This window comes from Odocoileus virginianus, chromosome 27, assembly GCF_023699985.2.
Source record: "Odocoileus virginianus isolate 20LAN1187 ecotype Illinois chromosome 27, Ovbor_1.2, whole genome shotgun sequence".
NCBI classification, from domain to species: domain Eukaryota; kingdom Metazoa; phylum Chordata; class Mammalia; order Artiodactyla; family Cervidae; genus Odocoileus; species Odocoileus virginianus.
In genome coordinates, this window is record NC_069700.1 from 35,924,733 (window position 1) to 35,944,430 (window position 19,698).

Here is a 19,698-nt window from a genome sequence, read left to right on the forward strand (position 1 = left end):
GCGGCTTCCTGCCCCGCCCCCTCCCGAGCAGGCGGGAGCCCCGGGCTCCCCGGAAAACCCGGAACGGATTTTGGCCCTCTACACGCGTGGGTGGGGGCGGAGTGGAGACTTGGCGTCCTGGAGAAACTGGGTCCGTCCCCCCGACACGCTCCCCGCGGGAGTTTTAGCCTCGCGGTGTGCGAGGAGGGGAATGTCAGATTCGGCTCTCGCCCTTCCCCGGGGGCTGGAAACGGGAATCCCTGTCCCCACTCAGCGCAGGGCAACGTGGGCTCCAGGCTCCCCGAGGACAGTCGGGCTGGAGACCCGGGCTCCTGGGTCCCGGCCCCCGAGCGTCCGGCGCTCCTCTTAAGTCCGCGGCCCTGGCTCCTGTCCTCACTTCCTTCCCTTTTTGGCTCCTGCTCTCGGGGCGGGCGGACGTCGGGGGGGAGCGGAAAGGGCGGGAGGGCCCGGGAGTCTGGCGGGGCGTGGGGGGGGGGCGGCGTACAAGGGGGTGCGGAAAAGCCAGGGACGGGCTCGGTCCGGGGACGTGATCCGGGGCCGGAGACCGACGGGAACGGCGATTCGGGAGCCGCGCTGCCCCCACCCGTCCTGAGCAGGTCAGAGCCAGAGCCCCCCGTAACCCCGCTCGAGCCCGTGCTGTTCACCTCCGGTCCACACAACGCCAGGCCCCTTGTGCCCCTGCAGCGTTGCTCCCCGCGGGGCTCCCCGGCGGCTACCTGGAGCCCACCTTCTGGGGCCCCGCGCCCCCTGACTCCCCTCCCCGCTCCTGTCTCTCCTCAGACGCCCCCATGGCCCGACCTCGCTGACTCCTTCAGCCGGCCATGCTCCCGCGGCCCCTGCGGCTGCTGTGGGACACGAGCCCCCCCGGGGGAGTCGTGCTGAGCAGCTTCCGGAGTCGAGACCCCGAAGAAGGTGGGGGCCTCGGTGGCCGGGGCGGGGGCGGGGGGCAGGAGGAGGAGGACGACGACGACGACGACGAGGTGAGGCGCGGGCGGCGTGTGTCCCGGAGACTCTTCCCCCCTGCGCGTCTGTGTCCCTCCGTTTCTTCCTGCCTCAGCCCCTGCCGCGCCTCTCGCCGGAGTCTGCCCGCGTCCCCCCGCGGGGAGCCCCGGCGTTTCCGAGGTTCTGTGCGGCACAGGGACTCAGGAGCCTGCGCCGTTCCCGCCCGGCGCGTGTGGCTGGCTGCCCTGCGGGTCCCTGGCCCTCTCCGCCCGAGCCGAGTGGCCCGTCCCTCCGGGCGTGGAGTCTAGGTCCCTGTCTCCCTCCGGGTGTCTGTTTGGCGGGGAGGGGTTTGTTTCCACAGTAACCCGCTCCTCCGACTCCGGGATTGGGGAGGGAACCCTTCGATTTCGTGACCCCTCCCCCCTCCGCCGCCGGGGACTGGGCGGAGGCGGGAGCCGAGGCGCTCGGACCGTCGAGGGCCGCCCCGGGCCGAGTGGTTAGTGGTCACCTGCTTCTCTCCGGGGCTAATGGCGGTGGCAGGAGTAGGATTCGGGCCTCAGGAGGGGCCGAAAGTTGGATTTGGGGCCCCGAGGCTTTGGACGCTCCTGTCCAGAGTCTGGGTGAGGACTGACGGGTGACTAGCAGGGCTGGTTTTTCGGGATCGGTTTGGGGAGCGGCCGGGTCACATGACTCTGTGAGTCTAAACCACCCCCAACTCCAACACACACACACCATCCCCACTTCCCCTTCTCCTTCCTGTATTGGGATCGGTGCCGCCGCCCTGGGGGGGGGGTCTCCAGAGCTGAGGAGGGACCCGGGGAAAGGGGGCTAAGGGGACTTACTCTTTGGGCTTGGCTAGTTCCTGCGGGGGAGGGCGGAGCATGCGATTGTGCCCGTGACTGAGGTTTCAGCTTCTCAAGGTCTGTGCCTCAGACTTTCTGCCTCTCTTGCTTCCCCCTCCTCCTACCTTTGCACCTTGATTCTTGGCTGTTCAGGGGTTCAGCTCTGGGGGGAAGGGGCTGCAGCGGTCACCAGGCTCAGGGTTCCTGCATTCCCTCCAACTCCCCACTGCAACCCCTTAGACTCCACCGGGCCCTGAGGCGGCTTGGGGGGGGCTGTCTGGGCCCCAGTGGGGAAGACCTGGGGTCACCAGCCCCCCCCACCCCTCGTACTCGCTGGTACTGTCCCCCTCCGCAACAGGTGAGGGGTACAGAGGGAGGAGCAGGGCCTGGGGGGTGAGGGTTGGGCAGTGGGGCATGGTGTGGAACCATCTGACCTCCCCTTCCTTGCTCCTCCAGGCCCCCGTGTCTGTCTGGGAGGAGGAGGAGGATGGTGCTACCTTTACAGTCACAAGTCGCCAGTATCAGCCTCTTGATCCCTTGGTGAGATTATAACTTTGACGTCTCACCTTTGACCTACCACCTTCCAGTTCCCCTGCCTCCCGCTTACTTTCTGGCCAGAATACTAGGTTGGAGGTTTGAAGACTGGACTCAGCTGTGTGATTTAGTTCGAGTTGTTTACCCTCTCTGAATCCTCATGCAATGAGGCTGAATCATCTCCTAGGTCTGGGGTTTCTCCCAGAGATCTAGTGGGGGAGAGTTGAAAAAAGGGTCAGTGGCTGGCGCTCTGTCTCCCCCAGGCCCCAAGGCCTCCTCCGCGTTCCTCCCGGAAACTCCGAGCTGGCACCCTGGAGGCCCTGGTCAGACACCTGCTGGATGCCTGTACATCAGGGGCTGACATGACCTTCACAGCAGCCTTCCTGGCCACTCACCGGGCCTTCACCTCCACGCCTGCCCTGCTAGGTCTTATGGCTGACAGGTCAGGCTAATAAGGGACCAAGGGTCATTGACATGTCTTGACTTTCTAAAGCCAGACCATCCCACCCAAATACTCAAAACCGCTAGGGTTTTGGAAAACATGGACACATAGAATCTCTTCCCTTCCCCAGGCTGGAAGCTCTTGAATCTCATCCCGCTGATGAGCTAGAGAGGACAAAAGGGTAAGTGACCCCTGATTCTTGACCTTACAGTTTTCTCCGGCCAAGCAGCAGCCTGACATCTAATTTCCAGTGAATTCCTCTTCTCCCAGGGTAGCCATCTCTGTACTGTCAACCTGGTTGGCCTCTCACCCTGAGGATTTTGGCTCTGAGGTCAAGGGTCAGCTTGACCGGCTTGAGAGCTTCTTTCTTCGGACAGGGTATGCAGCAAGGGAGGGTGTTGGGGGGGGCGGCGCTGACCTCATCCGCAACCTCCGGTCCCGGGTGGACCCCCAGACCCCCGAACTTCCTAAGCCCCTGGCCCTCCCCGGCGATCCCCCTGCTGACCCCACGGATGTCCTGGTGTACCTCGCTGACCACTTGGCCGAACAGCTGACCCTGCTAGATGCGGTGAGACCCTGACCTCTGACCCCATGACCCCTGCTCCCCTACTAACTTGTCCCTAACTCCACATCCTTACCTGGCTTCCAGTCCTTCCTAGTCCAGCTCCCAGCCTCCGCTGTCCACCCAGTTTTGACCTTCCCCCGGGTCCCCTTGATTGTTGCCCTTCAAACCCCATGCCCCTCTGGTTCCTTGGCCACCTGAGATCCTCACCTGACATTGGAAGGCTGACTTCACTTGACTATGAACTTTAACCTCTTACCTCTGCCCTGCAGGAGCTGTTTCTCAATCTGGTCCCCTCTCAGTGCCTGGGGGGCCTGTGGGGTCACAGAGACCGGCCAGGACATTCTCACCTCTGCCCATCTGTCCGGGCGACTGTCACACAGTTCAACAAGGTGGCAGGGGCAGTGGTCAGCTCTGTCCTGGGGGCTACCTCAACCGGAGAAGGGCTTGGAGAGGTGACCGTACGGCCACTTCGTCCTCCCCAGAGGGCCCGGCTCTTGGAGAAGTGGATCCGAGTGGCAGAAGTAAGAGAGAGGCTTGACCCTGTTAGGGATCAAGATGTGGAAAGAGGTCCCATAGCTGTGATCTCTGTCTGTGACCCCACAGGAGTGCCGTCTGCTCCGAAATTTCTCTTCAATGTATGCTGTGGTATCAGCCCTGCAATCCAGCCCCATCCACAGGCTTCGGGCAGCCTGGGGGGAAGCAACCAGGTGGGGAGGATGGGGCCCTGGAGGGGAGTCAGGGCTGGGAGGGGGCAGCTGAGCTAGGCCCCTCCTCAAGGCTGCTGTCCCCCACCCCCCAGGGACAGCCTCAGAGTCTTCTCCAGCCTTTGCCAGATTTTCTCTGAGGAGGATAACTATTCCCAGAGCCGGGAGCTCCTGCTGCAGGTGAGGCCCCATTCCCTGGCATTCCCACCATCCCCGCCCCCCGCAACCCCCCATGTCACCGTGTCCTGTCACCATCAGGAGGTGAAGCTGCAGCCCTCTCTGGAGCCAAATTCCAAGAAGTCCCCGAGGTCTGCCTCCCGGGGTGGGGTGAGTGGCCAGTGGGGGTGGAAGCGCTAGGGTTGGGAAGGGGGCACAGCAGGGGGAGGAGAATTAAACTTGTTCTGGGGCAGTGGGGTAGGAAAGTGCAAGAGCGAGGGGGAGCCCTGGGATTAGTGGCAGGGGTAACTGACTCTGATCTGATTTCAGGGTGTGGTCCCATACCTGGGCACCTTCTTAAAAGACCTCGTAATGCTGGACGCGGCCTCTAAGGATGAGCTGGAGGTCAGTAGTGCGTGTTTGTGTGTGTGCATTATGGTGATGGAATGGAGAACTCAGGGTCAGACAGGCCAGTGTCCAGAGGGGGCTGCAAGGCAGAAGCAGTGAGGGCCAGGACTCTGTTACTTTGGCAAATCTGCTTAACCTTCTTGTGCCTCAGTGATCTGTAAGTGGGAAATTAGTGACAGTATCTACATCAACCCTTTATTATGAGGGTTAAATGAATTAGTGTTTGGCGAGCGCTCAGAGGATGCCTGAGGTGTAAGCATATGTACACAGAGTTTGATAAATAAACCAAAGCTGGGACCTTGGGCACGTTCCTTTTCTGATCTCTAATTTTCTTCTCTGTAAATTGGCCGCAATTTCTACCCGTGATGTTCAATGTAAAGGGTGAGATAGTGGGCTGAGGGTGTGATGGATGAGAGGGGGAAGAGCAGGGGGCCAGAGGAGTCACAGAGGCCAGTGATGCGTGTGTGTGGGGAGGGGATATGCTCTCTGTGGCAGGGTCGGGACCTTCACCCCACTCCCTTTCCCTTGCAGAATGGATACATCAATTTTGACAAGCGGAGGAAGGTGAGGAGAGTGCTTGGCCAGATGCCAGCCCCCTGTAGCCCGTCCCAGGAAGGGGAGAGGAGGGCAGTCAGGGCTCCCTGGATCGGGCCTAATGCAGTCTGTGGGCTCCTTCGTAGGAGTTTGCTGTCCTGTCTGAGCTGCAGCGGCTCCAGAACGAATGTCGTGGCTATGACCTCCGACCTGACCCCGATATCCAGCGGTGGCTACAGGGGCTCCGGCCACTGACAGAGGCACAGAGGTGACTGGCTGGGTGCGGCTGGGACTCCAGGGCACAGGCTGAATGTGGGGGTCGGTGTGTCCCGTCCTGACTTCTGCCCATTGCCCCTTCCCCAGCCATCGCGTGTCCTGTGAGGTGGAGACGCCTGGTAGCGGTGACCCGCCTGCCCCGCGGGTGCTTCGGCCGACACTGGTCATCTCACAGTGGACAGAGTGAGGCAGTCAGTGGTTGGAGGGGAGTCTCTTGGGGACTTGTCCTTCTTCCTCTGACCCTCCCAATCTCCTGCCACTCCAGGGTGCTGGGTTCTGTTGGGGGTCCCACCCCGCTTGTCTCTTGGGACCGGCCCAGTGTGGGGGCAGAGGAGGTGCCTGGAACCCCCGCCCCACTGCTGACCCGGCTGGCCCAGGTGAGCTCCACTCCTGACCTCTGATCTCTACACAGACCCTGACTTTGTGACTCTTTCTCCCTTGGCTTTCCTGCCTTCATGCCAGTTCCGTGTTGTTGGTCCCCAGCACATGAAGTGGCCGTCTGTCTCATCTCTGGACTCCGCCCTGGAAAGCACCCCAGCCCTGCAGAGTCCAGCTGACCCCAGCCACCTCTCTCCCCCAACTTCCTCCCCGAGGCCTTCTCGAGGTCACCGCCGCTCAGCCTCCTGTGGTTCCCCGCTCAGTGGGGGTGCAGAAGGGGCCTCCAGGGGACCTGGCTGTGGGGGAGGGGCGCCTGGGCCAGGGGCCTCTGATTGCCGAATCATCCGAGTCCAGATGGAGCTGGGGGAAGACGGCAGTGTCTATAAGAGCATCTTGGTGAGGGAGCTGTGGGTCGGGAGGTGGGGGTGGAGATGATGTCTTAGGTGTCAACAGCCAAATGGGAGGATGATTTTAGTTTTAATTGACCTTTGGTTTTAGCAGCTGTGTTTTATTTTGAAGGTTATTTTGTATTGGCTGCTGCACTTTGAACTTTGGCTGTCCTCTGAGATTTTCAGAACCAACAGTGGTTTCTCCAGAGGGAACAGCCTGGCAACCATGTGGGCTGGCCCATGGGGTCCAGGCAGCCACCATGTTGGGTTTCCCTGATAACTCAAAAGTTTGGACAAGGGCAGCCTTCTCTGTGGAGAAGGACATGGCAACCTACTCCAGTATTGTTGCCTGGAGAATCCCATGGACAGAGCCTGGCGGGCCACAATCCACGGGGTCGCAGAGTCGGACACGACTTGGCGACTAGCAGCAGCAGCAGCCTTCTCTGGTGGGATCACTGGCTGGGGCTGGAAGGATGCAAGGCCAAGGTCATCACTGCAAGTAATTGCTCTTGTGGTCTGCTGTCCTGCCAGGTGACAAGTCAGGACAAGGCTCCAAGTGTCATCAGTCGTGTCCTTAAGAAAAACAATCGTGATTCTGCGGTAGCTTCGGAGTACGAGCTAGTGCAGCTGCTCCCAGGGGAGCGAGGTCAGGGGCTGGGAGGGAAAACAGACTCGGGAGGAGAGGGTTACCCACTGGTGGCAGTGCTGCCACACCCAGGGGGTCGTGCAGGAATGACTGCACTTGACACCTCTCTCTGAACCTTCAGAGCTGACCATCCCCGCCTCGGCCAACGTCTTCTACGCCATGGACGGAGCCTCACATGATTTCCTCCTGCGGCGGCGGCGGCCCTCCAGTGCTCCAGTGGGCCTCGCCAGTGGCCCTTCTGCTTCGGGAACTCCCCCGAGCGAGGGAGGAGGGGGTTCCTTTCCCAGGATCAAGGCCACAGGGAGGAAGATTGCCCGGGCACTGTTCTGAGGAGGAAGCCTTGGTGGTTCATAGAATTCATGGTGGCCGTTCCAAATGTGGGGAGCCATCCTGAATGGTGGCAGTTGCCACAGAGGGAAAATATCTGGAAGGGTGGCCAACCACCCTGGGGCAGTGAAGCACCACTGGTTCAGCAGACAGCCGACTCAGCCCTGTGAAACTGGTGATCTTGGTGCCTGAGCTGGATACCTGTGTATAGCTTCTCACCTGCCGTGAATGCAGCACACAGCTAGTACTGGGGAAAAGATCTGGTTTTGATTCCTGGCCACATCCTAGCATGCCAAGGGCCAAGGAAAGGCCTGGAAGGAGGAGGAGAGGAAAAGCCTAGAGGCTCTGAGTCCCAGGGGAAGGGAATGGCAAGAGAAAGTTCTTGCAGGAGCCTCCTCTTCCTTCTCTGGAGGTTCCTGTCACTGTGACAACACTAATAAACCAAAACACTACCTGAACTCTGCTCCTGTCCTCACAGTCTGTACAAACTAGCTGCTGGGAGTGGGGGTGGGGAGCTGGCTGAAGGTGGACCCCGTGGAAAAAGAGGGGCCCAACCTTATCTGTTGGTGAAAAGCTGGATGCAAGGGCTTGGTGGCAATGGTTTCCTCAGAATGGTTTATTCCTCCCCAGCAACTTCTCCACCCCTGGTCCGTTTACTGGCTCTTACATTGTTCTCAGTTGTTAAACGCCCAAGTCAAGTACCCAATTAAAGTGATCAGTATGAAAAACACCCTTGGCTCTGAATTCGTAAGACAATTTTAGGACAAAGAAATGGAAGAACCACTTCGTGGACAATGTACAAACTTGGAGGTCTTAGAATATCACAGTGCATTATATGCTGGGATCTGAAATCAATTTAAGCTACATTTAAACAAAGTCTAGGAAGAAAGAGCCTAAAAAGAACTAAGATGCCAGGGCTATTTTGAGGATGACAAGAAATGATAGCAAAAGAGGATTACCATGTTCCATTCTGGGGTTGCAGGTTAGAGAATTGTGAGTTTTTCAATTAAACTTAATTTTCCCCCAAACTGTTTCGCTGTCAATGCCCTTGGTTGTTTCCAATCAAGAGACAGTTTAGCCTTGCATTTACAGGCCAGAATTAGGTTTGAGACATTTAGGATTTTAGTTTCAAAGAAGGGTTACTCTGCCACACAGAAATCCCAGTGCACGTATTTGGATCTGAGAGAGTAATGCAGGCGATACACGAGGAAGGGGGAAGGGACCAGAGGAAAGGATGGAGACAATTACAACAGAAGTGGCTGGTCAGAACACGCCACATCTTTTCACATTTTATTAACTACAGTATAGACCCTAGAGCTGCCTCATTCCTTCCCCTCCCCTACCCCCCAGGACAGGGTCAGGCCTTCCCAGGAGCCCCTGCCTTTGCCGCCTGCGCCCGCTGAAACTCCTGCTGCAGCTGAGCAAGGGTCTCCCTCTGCTGTTCTGACTGCCGCTCTAGGTCCCGGAGCTGGGATTCATATCGCTTACTGAGGAAAGGCAAGAAAGCAAATAAGGAAAAATTAGTGAGACTTACTCTTGAGGGTGCTTAAGACAAGGACTGCTGAGAAACTTGAGCTCTAAGGGGAGTATGAAGAAGAGGGGATACACAGGAAGGAGCTGAAAGACCTGCTCAAAGGGGGCTACTCTGGAGAATGACTCCACAAAGGTTTCTCAACACCTTTATCCCAACGGATCAGGTACATCACAGTGGGGCGGAAGGAAGACTCACATCTCAGCTGTGATGTAGTCCAGCCTTTTCCCCACTGTGGCCCGAGCTTCCCCCAGCTCCTGTTTGACCAGCACCGGCCCCAGAAGTTTAAACACCACGTTGGACCCATCCAGCAGGGCCAGTTCCTGATGGAGTGGGAAAAACATGATCAGAATCACTACCAGGACAGGTCCCTCCTCGCCCCACAAATCCCAAGTCTCACCTCCTTCACAATATTATTCTCTGTTAGTTGTGCCTCTAGTTTCTGCCTCCCTGACATGGATTTACTCAAGTCTGGCGAATGGAAAGATTTGTTTAGAGACATCTCATGTGCCACCCGACCACCACAGTCCTGGTGAGAAGGTGGAGCTGAGGAAGCAGACAAGGGTGGGCAGGCGGGACAGGGAATGGGGAGAATACAGAGAAGGGGAAGCAGCCGCAGGCTGGGGTCAGGGGTGGGACAGAATACATTAATTTGGGTATAGACGGGTTCTGAGGGAACTGCCGCGAGGTCACCCCTACCCCGCTCTCTTACCCTTCTGCAGCTGTTGATATTTCTCCACTTCTCCCTGCAGCTTCTTCTGGATTAGCTCAGCCATGGCGGGGACGAAAGCCTGCGGGTAGCGGGAGAGGGCCGCTGGGTCTCACGCTCTGGAAGGTACCCGGGCTCAGAAAGGTAACCTTTCTGGCCTGCGGAGGTGACAGCCCTCTTGAGGCAGCCCCTCGGGGCACCCACTGCAGTCTCTCCTGGTCCGGGATATCGACTCACCGCCGGCCTCAGGGAGTGGCAGGAGAGACGAAACCCCTAACCCCTCAGCCAAACCGCTCCTTGACTCACGTTCTCTCTTCAGTATTGGTGAACCCGGAAGTAAATAGAGAATGCTGGGGAAAGACGGCGCCGGAACCTGTCAGCCGACGCATGCCGGGAAATGTAGTTCTAACATGGTCAATGAATGGCGTTCTGTTAAAAAGACCAGACTCGGAAGGATTTAAGGCAAGATGGAGGAACCGAGATGGGAAAAGAATCTGCACGGTTGCCTGGGTCTTGGCCTCGGACTGCCAGTCTTTCATCACTTGGACATAAGTAGCCGCTCTGGGGGCCTTGGCCCCGCCCCTCAGTGGAGAGCGCGCCCTTATTAAAGATGGCGCCTAGGAGGATTCAGACCTGGAACGGCGCTGATTCGATGAGGCCCGGAGGACTTCCGGGAGTTTTCCATCCGACTGTGGGACTGTGGAGAGGAGTTTGCACGTGGATCGTGGTTCGAGTGGGCTGGATGGAGACAGTCCCCAAGCCGGGCAGTAATGTCCCACCCAAGAAGGACAGACTGCAGGCCAAGAAGAAGGTAGGGACCTCCTTGGGGTGGAAGGGAAGTTTTTAGTTGCGGGGCTGGAGGGGCGGGGCGAAGGGCAGCGGAATACGAGGGATCCTGCTCTGCTGGTAGAAACCGCGGCGATACTGGGAGCAAGAGACCACTGGGACAGCTGCCGGAGCTTCTCCAGGTCCCCCTCGTAAACGAAAGAGGAATCGAGAGCTCCGCCCCCAGAAGCCAAAGAAAAATGACACCTCAAAGAAGTTTCGGATCTCCAAGAAGCCCCGAGAACTGAAGAGTCCGGGGCCTCAGCGGAGCTTATCTGGGGTGAGCCTGGGACCTCCCGGGGGGCCGAGGCAAGTTACCTTGTGCTTTGAGGGTCGGGGGGTTGGGGTCAGCTCGAGCCTGTTTCTTAATTGCCTCCTCCCTGCCACAGGCCCAGGACCCATTTGCAGGCCCCGCCCCGGTCAGTGTGGAGGTGGTTCAGAAGTACTGTCGCATTGACAAATCCAAGGAGGTGAGGACTAGTCGGAGAGTGGGGAGCGGTTGCAGGAGGGAGTTTCTGGGTGAGTTGAATGGAGGCGGGGCTCTCCTGTGACCCCCACATCCCTTGGTCCGTCTCCCACTCCATCCGCACCACCAATGTTGTAGGTACCACATCCGAAGACCAAGACCCGAAGCCGACTTGTGGCGGCTGAAGCACAAGAAGAGGAAACAAGTGTCAGAGCTGCTCGATCTGAGCTTCTGCTTGCTGAAGAACCTGGGTGAGTGGACCCTAATGTGGGCCTCCGCAACCCATGCTTTATGGGGCTCTCGTTTCTGATTGCGATGCCTGGACACCCACTTCTTATTAGGAAGCTTTAACGCAACTATCACCCTCCCTTGCAGGTTTCTGGAAGGAGAGGATGGGGAAGACACAGCAAAGATTCGCCAGGCTGATATAGTGGAGGCTGTGGACATTGCAAGTGCAGCCAAAGTGAGCCTGAGAATGGAAAAGGAGCCAGTGGGTTGACTGATGGTGCAGAGTAAGACAGGAGTGGGGACTAGAAAATTCCTGAAAGGAACCAACTCTCTTTTTTCTTTTTTTTCACTATTCCTTTTTCCAGCATTTTGACTTGAACTTGAGGCAGTTTGGACCCTACAGGCTAAATTACTCTAGCACTGGGAGGTAAGGTTGAATTCCAGTGACTTTAGCCTAACTCATCTCAGCCATAGCAGTGTACATCTGGGTTGTTGATGTGGGGAGGGTCTTGTTATTTGCTTGCATGTGTGATAAGTGTGTATGGAAACATCTCTCCTGTCACCTGGAGAAGAGGAGCTGGCGTGGGACAGACCCTTGAGTCTGGGTGTCCACCCTACACACACACCTTGTACTGATACCCTGCCTGACCTCCACCTTCAACAGACACCTGGCTTTTGGAGGACGCCGGGGTCATGTGGCTGCCCTCGACTGGGTAACAAAGAAGCTCATGTGTGAGATCAACGTCATGGAGGCAGTGCGGGACGTCTGGTCAGTGGCCTTGGTCAGCGGCTGGTGGGGATGAGACAGCCCATCACTGATGGAATGACAGCCGGTGACTCCCTTTCACACTGCACCGCTCCTCCGCCCCTCTCAGGTTTCTGCATTCTGAGGCACTGCTCGCCGTTGCCCAGAACCGCTGGCTTCACATTTACGACAACCAGGGCATCGAGCTCCATTGCGTCCGCCGCTGTGACCGAGTCACCCGACTTGAGTTCCTGCCTTTCCACTTCCTCCTGGCCACAGCTGTGAGTGACTGCAGAGTTCAGGGACGGGATGGCAGCCCTGAGAAGACCCTGGGGTCCCCGTAGGGGCAGGACAGAGGGCAATCCGGCCTCCTTCCCTCTCTCTCTCCTACAGTCAGAGACAGGCTTTCTGACCTACCTGGACGTGTCCGTGGGAAAGATCGTGGCAGCTCTGAATGCTCGGGCTGGACGGCTCAGCGTCATGACTCAGAACCCTTACAACGCCGTCATCCATCTCGGACACAGTAATGGTTGGTCCCTGGCAGAACTTTAACCCTCACCATCCTGTCTTGCTTTTCTTTTTTTGGCCATGCCACGTGGCTTGTACGATCTTGGTTCCTTGACCGGGGATTGAACCTTGGCCCATAGCAGTGAAAGCTCTGAGTCCTACTCTCTGGACCACCAGGGAATGCCCCAGCTTTTCGTCTATATTTGTACTCAACGGGTCCCTTCGGGTTGCCCCTCTGCTCCCCTCTTGTATTACCTCTTGGCCCTGAATCCCCCTCTTTTGCAGGTTTAGTCGCCTCAGCGCCCTATTAGTAACTTCTGCTCTTCTCCTCTGATGTGCAGGGACTGTGTCTTTATGGAGCCCAGCCATGAAGGAGCCACTGGCAAAGATTCTCTGTCACCGAGGTGGGGTCCGGGCTGTGGCAGTAGATCCTACAGGCACGTAAGTCAATTGTTTGGGCCGGAGGTGCTGGGGTGGGGGGTGTCTCAGCTGGAGAGAAAGTCCTCGAAGGCAGTGTGCCTTTGGGAGCACAGACTCTGCACCCAAGCTGCTTGGGTTTAAATCCTGGTGTTCCCCCTGACCAACCATGTTGGCAGGCATGTTACATGACCTTGGGGTACATGGCTTTCACCCTGAGACTGGGGATATGAGTATCTTGCTCAAGGGCCAGAAGACTTTTTCTGTAAGGAGCCTGATAGTAAATATTTTAGGCTTTGTTGGTAATGGAGCACAATTGAGTGTTTTATGTAGTTTCTTAAATAACAAGAAACAATGGATGGCAAATTATTGATGAAATGAGAAAAACAATTGAATGCAATATTTGTGTAATATAGGTCTACTCTTGGAAAGAATTGGATTCCTGTTTTTGTTTGTTTCTCTGCCATGCCATGTGGCATGCCGGATCTTCAGTTTTCCAACCAGGGATGGAACCCCCGCCCCTTGCATTGGAATTGTAGAGTCCTCACCACTGGACTCCCAGGGAACTCCCTGAATTCCTGTTTTTGAGCATAGCACTTAGTTTAGTTGAGGTTCAAAGTTAGTGTTCCAAATCATCAAACTCAGCTGCAGATGTTTATCTACAGTTGCCGATTTGTGAAGAGGTTTTGGGTATTCTGGGCTTCCCTGGTGGCTGTGACGGTAAAGAATCTGCCTGCAATGCAGGAGACCCGGGTTTGATCCCTTGGTCAGGAAGATTGCTTGGAGAACACTATGGGTATCCACTCTAGTATTCTCGCCTGGCGAATTCCATGGACAGAGGAGCCCGATGGGCTGCAGTCCATGGGGTCACAAAGAGTCAGACACAACTGAGTGACTAATGCTTTCACTTTTGAGTATTTTATCTTTACAAACATCTTTTCACACAGATGATAAGATGGATGGTGCTGGAAATGCTTTGAAGTGATATGTGTGTTACTTAGATTATAGTGTGCTGGGCAGCAGTGTGAAGAGATAAGATGTGGTATCTGCTTGACCACAATACTATGCTACCTTAGCACAAAAAGCAGCCACAGAATAAGTAACCAAATGAATGTAGCTGTGTCCCAGTTCAGTTCAGTCACTCAGTCGTGTCCAACTCTTTGTGACCCCATGGACTGCAGCATGCCAGGCCTCCCTGTCCATCACCAACTCCCAGAGTTTACTCAAACTCATGTCCATTGAGTCAGTGATGCCATCCAACCATCTCATTCTCTGTCATCCCCTTCTCCTTCTGCCTTCAATCTTTCTCAGCATCAGTCTTTTCCAATGAGTCAGTTCTTCACAGCAGGTGGCCAAAGTATTGGCATTTCAACTTCAGCATCAGTCCTTCCAATGAATACTCAGGACTGATTTCCTTTAGGATGCACTGGTTTAATCTCCTTGCAGTCCAAGGGACTCTCAAGGGTTTTCTCCAACGTCAGAGTTCAAAAGCATCAATTCTTCAGCACTCAGCTTTCTTTATAGCCCAACTCTCACATCCATATATGACCACTGGAAAAACCATAGCCTTGACTAGATGGACCTTTGTTGGCAAAGTAATGTCTCTGCTTTTTAATATGCTGTCTAGGTTGGTCATAACTTTTCTTCCAAGGAGCAAGTGTCTTTTAATTTCATGGCTGCAGTCACCATTTGCAGTCATTTGGGAGCCCAGAAAAATAGTCTCTCACTGTTTCCCCATCTATTTGCCATGAAGTGATGGGACCAGATGCCGTGATCTTAGTTTTCTGAATGTTGAGTTTTAAGCCAACTTTTTCCACTCTCCTCTCACTTTCACCAAGAGGCTCTTTAGTTCTTCACTTTCTGCCATAAGGGTAGTGTCATCTGCATATCTGAGGTTATTGATATTTCTCCCGGCAATCTTGATTCCAGCTTGTGCTTCATTCAGCCCAGCGTTTCTCATGATGTACTCTGCATATAAGTTAAATAAGCAGGGTGACAATATACAGCCTTGATGTACTCCTGTTGTTCCATGTCCAGTTCTAACTGTTACTTCCTGACCTGCATACAGATTTCCCAAGAGGTAGGTAAGGTGATCTGGTATTCCCATCTATTTAAGAATTTTCCAGAGTTTGTTGTGGTCCACATAGTCGAAGGCTTTGGCATAGCCAGTAAAGCAGAAATAGATGTTTTTCTGGAACTCTCTATTGCTGTGTCCCAGTACGACTTTATTTATCAACACTGACACTGGAGTTTTCAAATAATTTTCACGTCTTGAAATATATTTCTTCTGATTTTTTTCCCAACCACTTAAAAATGTGAAAACCATTCTGTAGAGCTTGTAGGCTCTACAGAAAGTGGTGGGCTGGTTTTGTTGACTCGTGGGCCTTAGTTCGCCAAAACTGGCCTTCAGTTAGGAGACGTGAACTCCAGTTAAGGTCTTCAGAGGCGCACACAGTGCCTGGTAGGTGGGGAGCGCTGTGTCCTCATCATCATCAGAGACGACTGTTCTCTTTAGGTCTGGCTGGTGCTGTGGGGGCTTTGGGCTGGCCGGTCCGCTTGGAATTTCCACCCTTCCTGAGAGACTGTTTGCGTTTCCACAGCCGTTTTGTCTGGTTTGTATTGTATATATGTCTGGATCTCGCAGACTATCTTTCCCACAAGTTCCCACGTGTTTTTCTAAAATTCTTTCATCCATCGGCATTCGCTGGGTGCCAGCTGTAGGCTGGGTTCTGGGGGTATAAGGATGAATCTGCCCTGGCGGGGTGTTCCAGTTACACTTTATTTACAAAAACAGGTGATGAGTTGACGGGCTGGGTGAAACATTCAGGTTCTACTCAGTTGTCTCCCATCATCCCACCTTTACCGCGTCCATCCCTGGATGCTTCACCCCCTCCCACGGCTCCTCCTGGCCTGCTCCCTTTCTGCCACATTGCCCTCACCCAGAACACGACTTCTTGGACACTAGCTGCCCCCATAGCTTCGTGATCTTCAGCCATCGGTCATGGCAGAGGCAGAGTCACGGTTGGCTGAGTGCTCCTTGGGAGCCGAGGCCCTGCTGGTGGCTTTGGCTGCGTCACCCCATTCCTGCTCACGACCCGTGAAGCCCTGGCTGCTTTCCCCTCCAGGGTCTGCTGCTTGCCATTCTTGCCATCTCACAGTCCCAGCCTCTGGTTCTTCCTTCTTTTGAGTGTGTCCTGGGTGCTGCTGTCAGAATACTTTTTCCCACGTGGCTTTCTTCCTCGTATACCACTGCTCAGGAAATCAGGATGCGGGGGCCCAGTGGCTGTCAACTAAGGAAAGCCCGCTGGCTGCTCAGGCCCCTGGGACCCCCTAGCTGTGTCTTTGTGGATCCGTGGTTTGGCTCTGCCCCTTTACTCCAGGTCTGTGCCAGGCTGGCTCTGGGAGAGTGGGGGGCCTGTTTCAGGGCCTGCCGCCTTGTGGGCCCCTGGACCCGAGCTGGACTTGGCTTCCCTGCGCTGCCTGGGTCAGCTGCTTCTGCTCAAGGCTCTGTCAGTTGTTCACAGAGGTTTGGCTAACAGCCCAATGCCAAACAGCTCTGGTCCGTGACTTTAGGCCCACCCCCGTGTAGCTCTGGTCCTCCTCACGGATGCCTCGGACTGGCCACAGGGGCTCCAGAGATGCCACAGGCCGTCGTCCTCAGCAGGCTTCCTGGAAGCTTGCATTAGGATTGGACTGGATTCTCAGAGTTCATCTGTTTCCTGCAAGTTCAGTAGCATGGTGGCATGGTCTGGATGCCCATCTGGTTCCCTGGTGGGCGTCTGCACAGAGGCTCCCAGAGGTGGGTGTGCGGGGGCAGGAGCCAGCGGGTGCCCTGGGTTGTTGGCTCAGTGAAGGCCGTGACCTGTGTCCCAGGAGCCCTCAGCAAGTCCTGGTTTGCGCTCATGACCTCTCCCTCGGGTGGAGCTGGGCCCTGTCTGTCTTGTCAGGACAGGTATCCAGCTGGGCCTTGCATCAGTCCCATCACAGGCCAAGTCTCTGCTTAGAGGAGCACCTTAGAGTCTTCTTCCTGGGCTCACAGTCAACGTTAAAATGTGAGTCTTCGGCTTCTGGCAAACAGACATGCCCTGACCTGGCTGGCCGCCCTTCAGCATCTCTGAGCAACTTGAACATCCATAGAAACTCCAGCCTCTGAAAGTAAATGTCTTACGCGGTACACACATCCTTAAGAGGATTTTTGACAGTTTTTTTTTTTTAATTTGGCTGTATCGGGTCTTAGTTGCATCACATAGGACCTTTCTAGTTGTGCTGACCAGGCTTGGTTGCTCCATGGCATGTGGGATCTTAGTTCCCAGACCAAGGATCGAATCTGAGTCCTCTGCATTACAAAGCAGATTCTTAACCACTGGGCCACCAGGCAAGTCCCTTTCTCAAGAGGATCTGGTCACCAGCCTTGCCCTCCCTCCTTCTAGCAAAAGGGGCCCTCTAGTGCATCACTTCCTTGCTTCCTAAGGTTTTCTCAGGTCCACGCAGTCTCCACCTTGTGGCCTGTAACTGCCAGAGAGCCGCTTTGGGAACTACTAGTCTCCCATCTTCAGGAGCCTCTGCAGTTTGTCCCCTCCTGGCCATATTCTACCAGCCCGGAAAACAAACTCATTTCCATCTTCCTATCTCCACAGTCTGATGTTCATTTATTTGAACCTGCTGTACATCTCTGTTTCTTGTGCTTTTTTAAAGTGAATCTCATTTAAACCTTTTCAGTTTCAGCTACAATCTTCAAATTGCTCCTTGTGCTTTCTATTTTTATTTCTCTCTGGCTGTGCTGGGTCTTCACTGCTGCTTGGGCTTTTCTCTAGTTGCAGGGAGCAGGCTTCTTATTTGGTGGTTTCCCTTGTGGACCGTGGGCTTCAGGGCACGAGGGTCTCAGTAACTGGGGCATGTGGGCTCAATTCCCAGGTTCTAGAGCACAGGCTCAGGAGTTGTGGCGCACGGGCCCAGCTGCTCCGTGGCAAGTGGGGTCTTCCCAGATCAGGGGTTGAACCCTTGTCTCCTGCATCGGCAGGGAGATTCTCCAGCACTGAGCCACCAGAGAAGCCCTCTTGTGCTGTCCTCACTTGATCTTAGACAGAAGGCTGAGAAGCGATCCTCTTGTGCTTTCTTGAGCATTACCTAGAATGGCTCAAGTCCCACGAAGCCCTCCCTGACCACCGCCATCAGCCGTGCCCTCTGCTGACCGCTGGGCTGCCTGTCTGCGGTGCAACCTCACCTCTGCGTGTAGACTATCGCATGCATCCTCCCTTTCATTCACATGTGGTGAGAAAAGACAATAAAGACACAGCTCTGACTTGAATTCTAGTTCCACCACTCACCCCAATCCTTTTTTTGAGCTTCAGTTTCCTCTCTCTACAAGGGAAATGAAAAGAGGGGCCTGGAGTGTGTGGTGTGGTGGTAGTGGTCCCATCCTTATCAGTCGCCTTCTCCCCCAACAGACCTGATGCTTCATGCTGTGATTAACTCCCCGCTCTCCCAACCAGGCACATGGCCACCTCTGGCCTGGACCACCAGCTGAAGCTCTTCGACCTGCGAGGGACGTTCCAGCCTCTGAGCGCTCGGACCCTGCCCCAGGGAGCGGGGCACCTGGCCTTCTCCCAGCGGGGACTGCTGGCAGCGGGAATGGGCGACGTGGTCAACATATGGGCAGGACAGGGCAAGGCCAGCCCGCCTTCCCTGGAGCAGCCCTACCTCACTCACCGGCTCTCGGGCCATGTGAACGGCCTCCAGTTCTGCCCCTATGAGGATGTGCTGGGGGTGGGGCACAGCGGGGGCATCACCAGCATGCTGGTCCCTGGTGAGCAGGCAGGGCTGGGGCTCCAAGCGGTGAGGAGGCTCTTGTGGGCTGGACCCTGAGACAGTGCAGGGCACAGGGCTGGTCAGCCTGGAGCAGGTTCCTCTTATAGTTCCACGCTCCCCCTCTCCCTCCAGGGGCTGGCGAACCCAACTTCGACGGCCTGGAGAGTAACCCATACAGGAGCCGGAAGCAGCGGCAGGAGTGGGAGGTGAAGGCGCTGCTAGAGAAGGTGAGGACGCGCCTGCGCCCCCGCGGGCTGGGGCGGGGGTCTTAGGAAGAGTGGGTTTCAGCAGCGCCTCCGCTTTCCGTCCTTTGGTGTCACCTCCCTGTGGCTCCTCACCCGTCCCTGTCCTGTGTCGCATCCAGGTGCCCGCCGAGCTCATCTGTCTGGATCCACGAGCCCTGGCAGAGGTCGATGTCATCTCTTTGGAGCAGGCAAAGAAGGAACGGGCAGAGCGGCTGGTACGGAGCGGGCCCCGAGGGCCCGGGCGCCCCTCACCCGCGTGTCCCGTCCCCACCGCGTCCGCAGAAGCACAGCTCCCTGCCTTGGAGGCTGCAGGTTTCACTCCTGTCCCCTCCCTCAGGGCTACGACCCCGACGCCACGGCTCCCTTCCAGCCAAAGCCGAAGCAGAAGGGCCGGAGCTCGACCGCGAGTCTGGTGAAGAGGAAGAGGAAGGTCATGGACCAGGAGCACAGGGTGAGCGGGCGCGGGGGGCAGGCTGGGCGTCCCGCGGGCAGCGCCCTCCTGCTGGCCCTGCCCGCCTGCCGCTTCTCACCTGTCTCTCCCCACCCAGGACAAAGTCCGCCAGAGCTTGGAGCAGCAGCCGCAGAAGCAAGAGAAGGCCAAGCCCACCGGGGCCCGGCCATCAGCCCTGGACAGATTCGTGCGCTGAGTCAGGCTCCCAGGGGCCGGGGAGCAACATTCTCTCCCCACACCCACCTGTGGGGAATGACCCGTCCCTGGAGTGAGGAGGGAGCAGGGAGCCCCCTTCCTCCTGGGGTGGACAGCTGGTTCCTGGGGTGGGGGTGGGGGGTGGTCGGTATTAAAAAGGAACGTGGACTTTTGGATAACGTGTCTCCATCATCCCTGGAACCTACCCCCTGCCCACGTCCAGCCTGGGGCTGCTCTCAGACGCCGGGGCGTGTCTCCCCTCTGGCCCCACCCCCGTCTTGCTGTGGCCTTGTCCGGCTCCCTAAGGCCTTCCTCCAGGGAGAGGTGTGTTCACTCTCTCCCGTCCCCAGAGATGGCTTTCCCCAACCGCAGACTCTGGTAGCCTCTGGGTTTCCCAGGATTGTGTTCTGAGAGTCCTGGACCACATT

The 19,698-nt window shown here is 56.3% G+C and overlaps 3 protein-coding genes across 9 annotated transcripts; 2 read left to right on the forward strand and 1 right to left on the reverse strand.

The window, feature by feature from the left end:
- Positions 1-28: 28 nt before the first annotated feature.
- Positions 29-7,873, forward strand: RGL2 (ral guanine nucleotide dissociation stimulator like 2). 5 transcript variants are annotated; one of them, XM_070456622.1, is made up of 18 exons: positions 29-130; positions 781-980; positions 2,241-2,324; positions 2,582-2,760; positions 2,891-2,941; positions 3,031-3,328; positions 3,595-3,846; positions 3,929-4,032; positions 4,125-4,209; positions 4,288-4,356; positions 4,516-4,590; positions 5,125-5,157; positions 5,274-5,395; positions 5,491-5,586; positions 5,669-5,780; positions 5,887-6,177; positions 6,702-6,816; positions 6,938-7,873. In XM_070456622.1, exons 2-18 carry the CDS (start codon positions 822-824, stop codon positions 7,144-7,146), a joined length of 2,334 nt encoding a protein of 777 aa, XP_070312723.1. In that variant the 5' UTR covers positions 29-130; positions 781-821; the 3' UTR covers positions 7,147-7,873. The 5 variants fall into 5 exon arrangements, with proteins under 5 accessions (XP_070312723.1, XP_020737560.2, XP_020737561.2 ...); XM_020881901.2 differs by lacking the exon at positions 29-130 and adding an exon at positions 477-596; XM_020881902.2 differs by lacking the exons at positions 29-130; positions 781-980 and adding an exon at positions 1,006-1,562.
- A 514-nt stretch (positions 7,874-8,387) lies between these two features.
- Positions 8,388-9,787, reverse strand: PFDN6 (prefoldin subunit 6). 3 transcript variants are annotated; one of them, XM_020881906.2, is made up of 5 exons: positions 9,690-9,787; positions 9,387-9,465; positions 9,075-9,145; positions 8,873-8,997; positions 8,388-8,630 (listed from the first exon to the last, which is right to left on the reverse strand). In XM_020881906.2, the coding sequence occupies exons 2-5, from the start codon at positions 9,448-9,450 to the stop codon at positions 8,501-8,503; spliced, it is 390 nt and encodes a 129-aa protein (XP_020737565.1). In that variant the 5' UTR covers positions 9,451-9,465; positions 9,690-9,787; the 3' UTR covers positions 8,388-8,500. The 3 variants fall into 3 exon arrangements, with proteins under 3 accessions (XP_020737565.1, XP_020737564.1, XP_070312733.1); XM_020881905.2 differs by having other exon boundaries at positions 9,621-9,729; XM_070456632.1 differs by having other exon boundaries at positions 9,387-9,715.
- Positions 9,788-10,043: 256 nt separating this feature from the next.
- Positions 10,044-19,449, forward strand: WDR46 (WD repeat domain 46). Its single transcript, XM_020881904.2, has 15 exons — positions 10,044-10,194; positions 10,294-10,488; positions 10,598-10,678; positions 10,813-10,925; positions 11,050-11,137; positions 11,268-11,329; positions 11,567-11,671; positions 11,778-11,928; positions 12,041-12,176; positions 12,496-12,595; positions 18,064-18,377; positions 18,512-18,606; positions 18,744-18,839; positions 18,962-19,075; positions 19,173-19,449. Exons 1-15 carry the CDS (start codon positions 10,126-10,128, stop codon positions 19,269-19,271), a joined length of 1,818 nt encoding a protein of 605 aa, XP_020737563.2. The 5' UTR covers positions 10,044-10,125; the 3' UTR covers positions 19,272-19,449.
- The last annotated feature ends 249 nt before the right edge of the window (positions 19,450-19,698 follow it).